This window comes from Erpetoichthys calabaricus, chromosome 9, assembly GCF_900747795.2.
Source record: "Erpetoichthys calabaricus chromosome 9, fErpCal1.3, whole genome shotgun sequence".
In the NCBI taxonomy this organism is placed as follows: domain Eukaryota; kingdom Metazoa; phylum Chordata; class Cladistia; order Polypteriformes; family Polypteridae; genus Erpetoichthys; species Erpetoichthys calabaricus.
Genome location: NC_041402.2, coordinates 48,299,602 through 48,311,608, shown reverse-complemented (window position 1 = coordinate 48,311,608; position 12,007 = coordinate 48,299,602). Strand labels below are relative to the sequence as shown.

Here is a 12,007-nt window from a genome sequence, read left to right as displayed (position 1 = left end):
ATAAGATCGATGATGTACGCATGGTGGAACTTTCAGGTGCGTTTGCCGACTAAAGTAACTGACAAAGTTGGAGCATTTCACATGTTTTATTCACTTCATCCAAGAGTCAGGTATCACACTTTTATTTATGAAATAGTTGACAATGAGCCATATTTCATAAGTCCTATTCAAATAGAAGAGCAATTATAGAATGCAGTTCCATGTGCTAACAGACTACATTTAAATACGAGCTTCTTAACAGCACTTTACAATGGAGTAGAAAACCGAGCACAGATAGACTTGTGGTGGCTTTCACACATGGCAGACTGCAATTTCAAATGATGTGAAAAGGACATTGATTGTTATCTGTTGAAAGTGCACCCAATAATTAGCAAATGAAATGCTGATAGTAGCATAACTGTGGTGGGCTGGCGCCCTGCCCCGGGTTTGTTTCCTGCCTTGCGCCCTGTGTTGGCTGGGATTGGCTCCAGCAGACCCCCGTGATCCTGTAGTTGGGATATAGCAGGTTGGATAATAGATGGATGGATAGTCGCATAACATCATTATCAATATTGCCTTATAAAAGGAGAAAAGGAACTGAAATAAGTTTGTCTAGCTCTTAATATTAGTTAAAGCACAGTAACTCATTAAAATTAAATAAATATCCGAAAACTTGGAAAGGAACTGATTTATTGTAGAACAGGAATACGAATAGCACATAAAGTGCAAATAGCTCCGGGGCTTGCCGTGATTGATTGTGTATCTCTGGGACTGAACGATCAGGAGCTTACGCCACTGAAGCCTCACACCTCCAGACTCCGCTGTCCTTTTTTTATACCCATCCCAAGTTTATATCAGTAAGCTGCAGATGAATAATGTCAGTTCTTTATAATAATAATCTGTATATAATACCGTTCAATCAATTCAGTCTTATATATGCTTTACTCATCCATTTATTTCCAGACAAGTGACTTTTTGTTTTGTACTCGGTTAACTTGGCTAAAGCAGCAGGAGAAGGTGCTGCTGGGCGAGCTGTTTGCATGCTCATGCTCTGCCTGCCTGGCGTTTGACTCGCTTTTATTGGGCATCCAAGCAGCTGTCAGACGAGTAAAAGAGGAAAATCTACTATTTTAAAATTGTGTGCGACTTCAACTAAAAATTAGTTTACAATGTTTCTCCCTTTTTAAGATGAACAAGTCTGAAGAATTGGCCAATGCTTTTCAGTAGGAAATTTCAAAATTTTTTTAAACTCCATACTGCGCAATCTATTCAAGATATCTGAATGAAAATTCAGCTGTTTTAACGTACAGTAGTTCTTTGAAGAATAAGTCTGCCACATCTCAACAAAATTGGACCACAGATGAGCAAGTTCTTTCATGCGGGAGGACAGTCAGACAGACTGACGTGGGTTTTTGCAATTGGTGCTTCATGCATTATATGGAAGTATATCTAAAAACGGAACTGAACATAGATAAGTAAATAAATAAACAGTAATAAAATATAGTTTTGTAAGTCATCGTTTACTTACAAAACTATGGTATACAAGTCCATCAACCAATGTACCCCTTCCATTTATACTGACAAACAGAAAGCAATAGCTTATGATGGGAATATATGTGAGTAGAGGATTGGAAGCTTAGTCTGTTGGTTATTAAGCTCTGCCTGTTTAAATAACGTTGGTTTGAATCCCAATTCAGTTTCTCCCAGTAGGATCAATTCTCATTTTCCCTTTGTTTGTCCATTTGCTTTTGCTTTTGTAAAAGCGTTGCATTTTCTCACAGCCTGTCACTTTTACCTCATAAACAAATCAGTACGATTTCCTAAAGATGGCGTCCACTCCCCACAAAGGAATTTAGTGTGACCAGCCCAAATACCGAATGTGCTATTGTTTGCTTGTGGTGTCTGGCACGATAGTCTGGTGCCTGAGGCACCAGACCGCAATGCACAACGTTGCTTGTTCCATTACCCGTACTGATCAATCCTTAACTTCTTTGGTGTTCTTCCCAAGTGTGACTCAGACTCAGATGTCAATGCAGTTACGGTTAAACCAGAGTCCGTCTTGGCGTGACTTGTAATGATCCGCTTTATAATATTAAGCATTACTAACTCTCAGGACAGAATTCTGCTGCCAACAAGTGGATGAAATAACATCATGCTGCAAAAACATAAATATTTCTAAGCTTTCTGCCATTTTTTGGAAAAACTAACTCCTTGATATTCACGGGCGGCTGGATTGGCGATTCCAAAATTATCCCTAGTGTGTGCCCTGCGGTGGGCTGGCACCTGCCCGGGGTTTGTTTTCTGCATTGCGCCCTGTGTTGGCTGGGATTGGCTCAAGCAGACCCCCGTGACCCTGTAGTTAGGATATAGCGGGTTGGATAATGGATGGATGGATGTAACTTGACATTTTGTATGTCTTTTCTGGTATGTGCTACATAGCATTGATTGAGAAAAGTTCAAACTGGAAGTGCAAAACACGTAATAAATTAAAAATAAAATCCCAACCACTTCAAACAGGCAGTCCTCATTTTAGTTGGGCAAGGAACTACACCCCCCACTGCTAAACTGGATGCACAAACACACACAAGGGTATACCGAACACTGCAGGGTCAGCTGGTCCAGCGCCTCAGCACAAAGACGCTACCACATACTACATGAAGCAAGACTTTCTAGATAATTACATTAAGTACATAATAGAAAACGTAGGATTTGTGTGTTGTCCTTGTGGTTTTTACCCCTACGAGTCCAGAAACATGCAGGTTTGGTTAACTAGGAATTCCTCATGGGCCTTGTGATGGTCCTGTGCTCCCTCTAGGAAGGTTTTCCGGCGTGGTGCCCACTACTCCAACTCCCAGGACCCTGAATTCCTGCCTTGCACCCTGTGTTGGCTGGGATTGGCTTAAGCAGGCCCCTGTAACCCTGTAGTTAGGATATAGCAGGTTGGATAATGGATGGATGGATGGATATTCATGAACAGGAAGAACAACACGATGGCCAACAAAAAAGCCATAAAGGCAGTTTTAGCACAAAATGAAAGTGAACCATTGTTCGAATCGAGTAATAACAATGACGGAGTGAATTGGTTATCAGACATTGACATGGATTAATGAAGCTGATGCAGCATACATCTCTGTATATCCAAACTGCAGTCGTATGCTTGGCGAATTTGGTGACAAGAAGCTTCAGCATAATGTGACAGTAACTGCATAAAGGGCATTATAATTGTGATCAAGATGAAGGAAAAAAAGATGTTGGCCCTCTTAGCACTGCTCACAAAACACCAACTGTCATTGTTAGTTTCAGGGGAAAATGTCACCAAGCATTTCACTGTGGTAGCCTACAATTAACACAATGAGTGGCATCAATCATTTAGGACGGCACTGACATTCTACCCTCTTGTGTGCAGGCAGCAGAAAAAATAGTTTTTAGACAAGTGTGCAGAGAGACCCATTTCTACTGAGCCGATCGCATCATCAGTTGTGCGCTTGTATCGGTTTGAGGACATGGCGCACGAACGACGTGTGCTCAATCTGCACCAGCACAGCAGTGGACACCTCACATGCCTTTCCTACTGTATTTATGCTGATGTTTTGGTATTTACATGTTTCTCTTTTATGTGATATTTTCTTTTCTTGCTATAAAAGGTCATTTTTTTGGCTTGTTTTTCTAATGGTAAACCTAACGATAAGGAAGCTAACGCACTTCTGCCTTGCGGGGCCTCTTTGGATAAAGCTGTGGTACAGTGTGGGCAGATGGCTGACCACCATCTTGCATGAGAGCTCCTGGTTGTTCAGCTCTTTCCACAGTTCCGCAGAGCATCCCAGTGTGACCTGACCATGTCTGTATCTTCTTTGCAGGGCTGAGTTTAATATTTATAATGCAAACTGAAGTTGTGTCTCCAAGAGTGAGGTGAGTTCCAATTTTAGCTTTGTAAGCAGAAATGCAAATGCAGATTCCCATTTAATGTCCCACAAACAGATTACAGTGAGATTCTTACTTGTCTGATCAATTTGCTGTTCTCCTATGATGTGGTCCGTGGCTTAATGCACGAGTCTTTAGATGTGGCAGAACAAAATCTCAGGCTTTGTGAACTGGATGAGTCTGCAGGCCTGCTTGAGGAGAAAGGAAGGATAGACATTGGCCATAGAGATCAGCCCAAACGGGGCTTGTCAGGAATCTTTGCATAAGAGGTCCCGTTTTGTGTGTTTTAGTGCCCATCTATGGTGAATGTCATTCAAAGGCGCTTTACGGGTATAATATGGTACAATTGTTTCCCTACTTGTACAACTGGCATGTTGCTAGGGGAAGCAACTAATCTTAGTGAGTCAATGGAAGGGGTTTGAAATACAACCTGTGGCCTTACAGCCCTAAGCCACATGGCCTTCGAGTGAAGCTGTTTATTCTCAAGTAAAAAGTAATGGATAATTTATGTGTAAACTAGTGCTAAGTACAATTTCAGTTCAATCATTTTTTTTAAACTGCACACAGGCTCAGAGTGTGTGCACAAATCTACATGAACAATCCACTAAAAGCGAGCATGAACATACGCGAGTACAATAAAACACAACCTGGCGATAGAAATCCCTTAACATCGGTATAAAGATCAGGCCAACTGACAACAAGGAGAGGAAAACAAAAGCCCCTGGCCAAGCCAGATGATGTCAAATGAAGATTTAGCCCTTGTATCGATGAATCCCAAAGGTTTCAATGCCTGGGGCAGGAGTAGCAGCCTGTGACAGCGGTAACCCAAGAAGAGAAACGGCATAACTATGGGCAGGGCCGGTGGGCAGTTCTGCTGGGGCTCATGGGTAGGGGAGCCTAGTGACCACATTGTTGTTTCACATGGCTTTATTATATTTGCCCACTTAAATTTGAGGAGGTTATTGGTGGTGTTATCCTAATAGCTCCAAAGTGCTTTTAAATGTGACTTTTAATCTGTTTTATAGAGTATATACTTGACATGTCTCATTGATGGTGTCCAGCTAATCTCATTGCACTTGAGGGGTGTCCAATTTTTTATTTATTTGTTGGTACTAGAGCCCATCACATTCTCCTTACACCACTGGCGAATAGTCAGAGGAGGGTCATTAAAAGATCAGAGTGAAAGTCAACCTTTTATTTTTAAGTAAACTAGGGGGCTCTGCCCGCTGCTCACTTCGCTCGCCCACCCCCGGGATTGATTAACCGGATATACGATTTAAAGAGATTCCCATGAAAATGACAATTGTTACAAATTCATTATTTTCACATTTACTTTAAAACTTCAGTAAAAACAATATTTGGAATGAACTTTTCTTCAAGATCGCATTGCATTTTGATTCCGTTTGGGCTTGCATCGGGACAAGTGAGTGAGTTATTGACTTTTTCGAATGTTTGTCCAAGCTGTTTCTTCATCACTTAGTTGTTGATGTGTCATCTAGAATGTATAAAATTATTGTCCTGATAAAATTTATAAGAGCTGAGAGCGCATGAACTGTGTCTGCCAAAAGCATTCACACGACTGAGAGGTTAGATGACTGTGGTCTTGTTTGAAAATAGTTGTAAGTATGGCGTGACTTGAAAGAATCTCACCGTCTCGCAGGACTTCATACCAAAAAGTCTCTCAAAAAGTCGTGTCTCGTCCCAAGATTTTTTTTTATTATAATAGAGAGACGACAATCAGACAGGGTTGTATTGTGACTGAAACCGAGTGTAAGAGGTGATGTAGCAGACTGGAGAGGGGAAGCCCAGTTAGTCCCTTCAGCTGATCAGGTCTCCTTCATGGCCACCGTGCACTGCTGGTCTGAAGATGAACCTTGTTACACTGAGCCTGAATCATCTGTGACAATTTTGATACCACATAAAAGAAACAGTAGAAACACCAATTGACTTGTCTAAGCAGAGGGTTGCAAGGCAGACCCCCACCTTTGAATTTAGTACTAGCCATGTGTTCCCAAATGCCTCTCAGACTAGTTGGGACTCAAATGTTTGTTTAGCTCGACATCCTGCCTTTGATGTGAGCACGAACAGTTAAGGAAAAAACAAATTACAGCCATGAACCTCTGCTGTCTCATGATGTGCACCACCCAGAAATCTGCACATCACAGGAGAGAACCAGGTCAGTATTTGTAGAATGAGTCCTTTCTAAATACCAATGTGCATACGGGTGGGGGCTCAGGGGGCATTAGCAAAGATAGCATATTTGAGAATAAACCATCGGGCAGCATTTTACTGAAATCTTATTGAAAATAAATGTCACTGTAGCCTGGTCATATGAACGTAATTAATGAAGGGGGCTACACTGTGCCTTGGCAGAGTCCCTGGTTAGGTGGAGAAGATAAATGGCCACAGGTCAAGATGGCCAATGGATTCTGCTTGACTGCAGAATTCTATACAACTCTGGTCAGACACAGAATACGACATCTGACAAGCTGTAACGTCACCTGTGTGATATGTTCGGGTCGCTTGATGCTGTGTTTTGAAGGCTCTTGTGTCCCCCACCTCACTCCATTCCTGCTTTTGTGTCCCTCCAGACTCGCACTGACTGCCTGGGGTGTCACCACACTAGTCTGTGGAGCCTTCATCTTTGGACAGAGTACCACCATAGCAATCCTGGAACTTTTTAATGAATATTAACTCTTATTTTAAAATGTTTTATCAAGTATTTTATTTAATCTCATTTACTATGAAGAATAAAATGGTGTTTTAATTAATGTCTAATATTATTTTTCCTGCATGTTGTGTTCTTTTCCTCCTCCTTCCTAGGCTTGATCACCCATTTTTAAAGGTTTACCTGAGACCTCGACACCCTGATAGTGCAGCGTATCCCAGAAATGAACAAAAAAGGCTTCTGTAATGAACTATGGGAAATCTGAGAGCTGTATATGAATCTGTTATTAGTGTTAATTCAACATCCACCCATTTATAGCGCCTGGCTGTAATGTTCTGTACATTTTTATACCTTTTTTTTTTTTCCCCTTTGGTCAAGTGTTTATTAGATTTCAAAGAAAGGATGAGAACAAGACAAAGTAAAAGGAAATTTCTATACATATAAATTAATAAATTCTCATTAACCCGGAGATATGCATAAAAGTAACACATTTTAAAAAAAAAAAAAAACCTGATAAAGCCCAGTGTCCCATTTGCCCAGCTGAGTGAGGGTTTCTTTAGTGCTGGGCGGTATGACCAAAATTCTATATTACGGTATTTTTCAAAATTATACCGGTTTCATGGTATTTTTTTCCCCATGCATGAGTGGATGTTAACCACATTTCCCACTGTAATTACTGGCTAAGAATAACCTATTCCACTGTCATGAGAATTGTACATTATACAAAAAAAAACATTTTAATGTGCACACAAGTATTAATACAGGTTTGCATGGCCCCATAAAGTGATAGTTTTCAAGGGGGTGGCACTAATGAAGAGAAGGAATCACATTGCATGACAGTTGCAGACAAAATATAGAACCTTTTTTTTTTAACAAAGTTTGCAAACAACTTAAACCATAATTCTGACAACATTTTCAACCATCCAAAGAGGCATTTAGACTTAGTCAAATATCCAGAGGTGCTTGTCAAAAGTTGTATTGCACTGAACATGTCTTAGAAAAGGAATAAAATAGTAAATATTTTTTGTAAACCAACTACACTTTCTATTAATATTAACAATCTCAGTCCACGGCCACGTTAGCTATATGGATTGTAATGGCGTTGGTTATCTCGATCCACCGCTTGCTGTTTTTGTCGTACGCAGTACCTCTAGCAAACGCGTCTACAAGTGACGTCTGACTCGAGTGGCCTCTAGCTTTCTCAGTTTTACCTGAGGATGTGGAGGGTGCCAATCTTAGTTCCATACATTCATGGCTCTCCAAAGCATTTTTGCAGCTAAGGTGGTGCAGCAAATTGCTCGTGTTGCTGCCTCCGGCAACTACTTTAGCTCGACATTTGACAGTAAATAGTAGTTTGGTGTTACTTTGGTCCACATCCGACCTTTTATCTCCAGACAACAGACAGGGCTCCAAAAGTTCTTCTATGTCATCATGTTCAACTTTATCGTCTGCTACAGCTTCAGTTTCAGAATGTTCTCTGTCCATTTTCACCGCTCAATAACTCCGCTAACGCATGTACTCCATTGCATACGTATTTAGCGGTGCAGCAGTGAAAAAGGTCCCCCTTAAACAGTTTCCCACTGCGCCACGTTCCGAACGTTGTTTAGGCTATTTAAACCGGTATTGCAGTATAATAATCCATATCATAACAAAAATAAAAAAACGTTTTTCGGTATGAACCAGTATACCTCCCAGCATCTTCCATGGCTTAATCGCTGAAGCAGTGTCCTCTCACTTGCTGAAACAACATTGATCTCTGCGTCAAGTGTAATAAAGGAGCAAGGTTATGAAATGAGGAAACCCCAAAGAAAGTAACCAAAACTGGGCCCCTACATTGTGAAGCTGTAAGATCATTGGCTGCTATAGTAGCATTTGATATAATAAGCTGTTGATAAAAAGAGAACAAAAGAAAAACAGGCTAGAGAAGACTAGAGACGCCTTCTAGGAGTAGAATGATAGGAGAACAAAGAGTCGAGACAGACTGAGCTGCAATGGTGGGACATTCCTAGAATGTGCGTTTAGAGAGCACTAATGACAGACTGAGTCAGGACACACGTTGTAGGATTGGAGTCAGCTCTATGAATATCTTTATATGGGATGTATTGATCATTACAATTTCTCAAGGAATTTGTGATGTTTTTGAGAGCTGTATTACAGCTCAATGGAGTTGACCTGTTTGGCCAGCAATCCATTTCTGAATCATTCGGATAGATGAAACAACAAAGTCTTGAAGGTGGCATACAAAGAGGAAAAGGGTTTAGTGGAGATGTCATATAATGGGTGGTTTGGAATCGGGCAATCCATGCATGCTGAGAACAGATCTAATCTGCAAATAGAAAAATGTGGTGGAAGAAGGAATTTTAAAATTTTTCCTTAAAAACAGCCAAGTTCTGTCAATCAAATCCTAGAGTGTGCTGATGCCCAAAATGGTTAGGTGGTTGGTTGGATACCAATGTAAAAATGTATTTTTTTATTTTTTGTAACTTTGCTGAACATCTGAAACAAACTTTCTGTATGACTCATCAAACCAATCTGCAGGCTGATCTGAGACAGGACAGTCGCTGTGGAGAGCTGCTGGGCTCAGACTACAGTTTAAAAAATGATAGGAACAAAGTACCAGAAATTTAAGGTGCAATTAACTAGGAGCTGACAGGATCAGACTCCAGGGGTTACACTGCTGGTCGTGAAGGGTGTTGAGAGCAGAAGTCCTCAAACTTCATTCTGCTGAACGATGCCACAGTAAGACTCCACAAGTTATGCAGCAGGCAGCCGAGTTCAGAGAAGAACTGAAAATTAGCATTTAAGCTGCAATGGTGGCCGAATTCTCAGAGGGTTGACCTGCCAGCCTCTGAATAGTGACAGGATCAAACTACTGATGTTCTGCTGATGAGAGCCTGGTAGTATCAGACAGGCTCCAGGGAGCTGTGTGGTCAGGCTGTATATGCTGCTGATTATGAAAGACTAATGTGACATGCCTTCTGTGCGGGTGTGTGTTCACCCAGTGGTAGACTGGCACCCTATGTAGTTGTTGTTCCTGCCTTGTGTCTGATGATTGCTGGGATAGGCTCTAGCTTTCCTGCTACCCTGCTCTGGATAAGAAATTTATAAAGATGGATAGATGGATGGACAGACTTTAGGAAATAAACTGCAGTCTACTGATGGCTATTGGAGACCAACTTTCTGTCATTTGCTGCTGATCAGACCTGAATTAAATGAGGTTGATCTGACAGGACCAGATGCCAGAGGTTGATTTGTGAGACACAAGAGAGCTGATAAGATCAGTCTAGGACTTACAGAGGACCAGTGGAATTGGACACTGTAGGATTAGCTACAGGAAAGCAAGAGGACCAAACTTCAGGGATTAAGCAGCAGAGTGCCGAAGAATGACATGATCCAAGTCCAGAACGTAAGGGACAGGCTTCAAGACTTGGACAATCAGATTTTTGGTGGTTTTGATGTTGTCCAATTCTAGGGTGGTATTGAGTGCTGACAAAATCAAACTTGAGGTGTTATCCTGCTGGCTATGGAGGCCTGACCGTGCTCGGGCTGCAGGGATTATGATGAAGGCTACCGTTACCTAATAGGATTGGGTGTCGGGTTTATGGTGATGATAATGAGAGATTAACAGAAGTAGACTTCAAGACTTAAGCTCCAGTATCTTTGAGGCAACTAGGATCAAAGGCTACAAAAACTGGCTCAGACCCCAGGGGATATGCCATGCATTTCGATTTAACCGTGAAAAAAAATAAGCTACAAGTAGCTAAACACTGACCAGATCAACTCATATGTGGTACAGAGAGAAGACCAGATAGGATGTCCAGGGCTTTGAAAGATGAACAGACTCCCAGCGTTAAAATGAAGATTGATTATTTATAGAACACTAGACAACTACAAGTTTCTGCTGGTACTTCCAAAGGCCTGTCACATTCTGATTCCATTGGTTAAGCAAAGAGCGGACAAGCTTAGTCTCCTGTGAGGTTAAATTGTGGAATACTGAAAGATGACAAAGTCGGTCTCTGAGTGAAGATGCAGCCTGTTGGGAGATAACCTCAGACTCTGTGAACGGAGTTATAGAGGTCTGAGGTCTGATTTGATCAAATCTGATGGACTGAATATGCAGCAATGTATAAAAAAATACAGTCAAGCTCTAAGTGATAAAGCTGCAGCCAACTGAGCGCTGGTTAGGATCAGACTCCATTACAAATCATGTCAGGAGTGATCTCCACCAACGTTAAGCTACAGGATCCTGATGCCTGGGGTTTACTGATTTCAAGTGCTTAAGATGTAGAAGGCTGAAATGGAAAAAAATCTGCAGGCTCTGCCTCTAATGAGAGTAAAGGAGAGAGAACTGACAGAAGACGACTCGAGGGGTCAGGCTACAGAGGAGGCACAATGGCCAATTACAGAGATCTAAATGGACCAGATCTTTGACCTTGAGTTGCAGCACTCGGAGACCTGTCAAGATTTATCTACGTGACAGCTGGAGGCCAAGGTCCTCCTTTATTTCCGTGTGCTGTCAGTGCCCCAAAGAATGAGGTGAAAAGCTCAAATGTGGGGTTTGCCAATTTGACCCTCGTGTTGTGTGCCTGGACCCCTTCTGCCGACGCCGTAAATGAGACAAAAGGCCAGGGCTGAGCGCTTTGAGTACATCCTTTTTATTTTCAGTTAGGCTTACTGTACATTACGTTCGGTCTAAGTCGTGTTCAGATTGAATATCATACTAGCATCAGTCTCCCTGTGCCAACCAGTCCAAAAGAGACAGGAAGCTTACGAAATCATACAGTTAAAATATTTCATATCAAACCGTACTGTAAAAGTGAAGAAGCAGACTCATTCAGGTTTTTTTCCCAGTCATTAAGAGGATACAAAAGGAATATTAGGAAATGCACAAAACTATTAAAAGTAGCACAGCTAAATTCTACTATAAATAAGTTTACTGGACACCCAGAATACATGCACTTGTTATAAAGTGAAGGAAGGCAAAGTCACTCTGGAATCTGTGGTCGGTCGGCGTAGAGGGGGTGAGCAATCAGAAAGTAGCAAAAGAGAATTCACCATCAAGATCCATCTAAATAAACATTGGACATATAACACGACTATGATGGTATTTGTAAGATGAGACTCCTCTCACCTCGAGGAAGTGCTAAACGTTTTCCAGAAGAGGTGTGCCCGGCTGCAGATTATGATGAGTTCTGTAACTGCTCTCATCAAGTTACATTAGAACACACATCTTTAGGGAACCATTCAGGCCATTTTAATGTCGGCTGGAGAGTCGTCTCCGGACCAACTCCTGAAGCATTAGGAGGCCTCCATCTTTTGTTCAGTAACCATTTGTTTGAGTGGGCCTGCTATGTGATCAGTGGTTTCTGTGTGACAGCAAGTGTCCACGTTTTCCCTCGGATAATCACAGCCCACAATGAAAATCAAGACAGCAATGCT

General features: G+C 41.6%; 1 protein-coding gene across 1 annotated transcript in view; it reads left to right on the top strand.

Moving 5' to 3' along the window:
• Positions 1-6,671, top strand: part of slc38a8a (solute carrier family 38 member 8a) — a 32,746-nt gene extending 26,075 nt beyond the window's left edge. Inside the window, exons 9-10 of the mRNA XM_028808890.2 lie at positions 3,837-3,888; positions 6,492-6,671. Of these exons, the coding sequence (XP_028664723.1) occupies positions 3,837-3,888; positions 6,492-6,594 (155 nt within the window). The 3' untranslated portion in view covers positions 6,595-6,671. The remainder of the gene's footprint in view (positions 1-3,836; positions 3,889-6,491) is intronic.
• Positions 6,672-12,007: the final 5,336 nt, after the last annotated feature.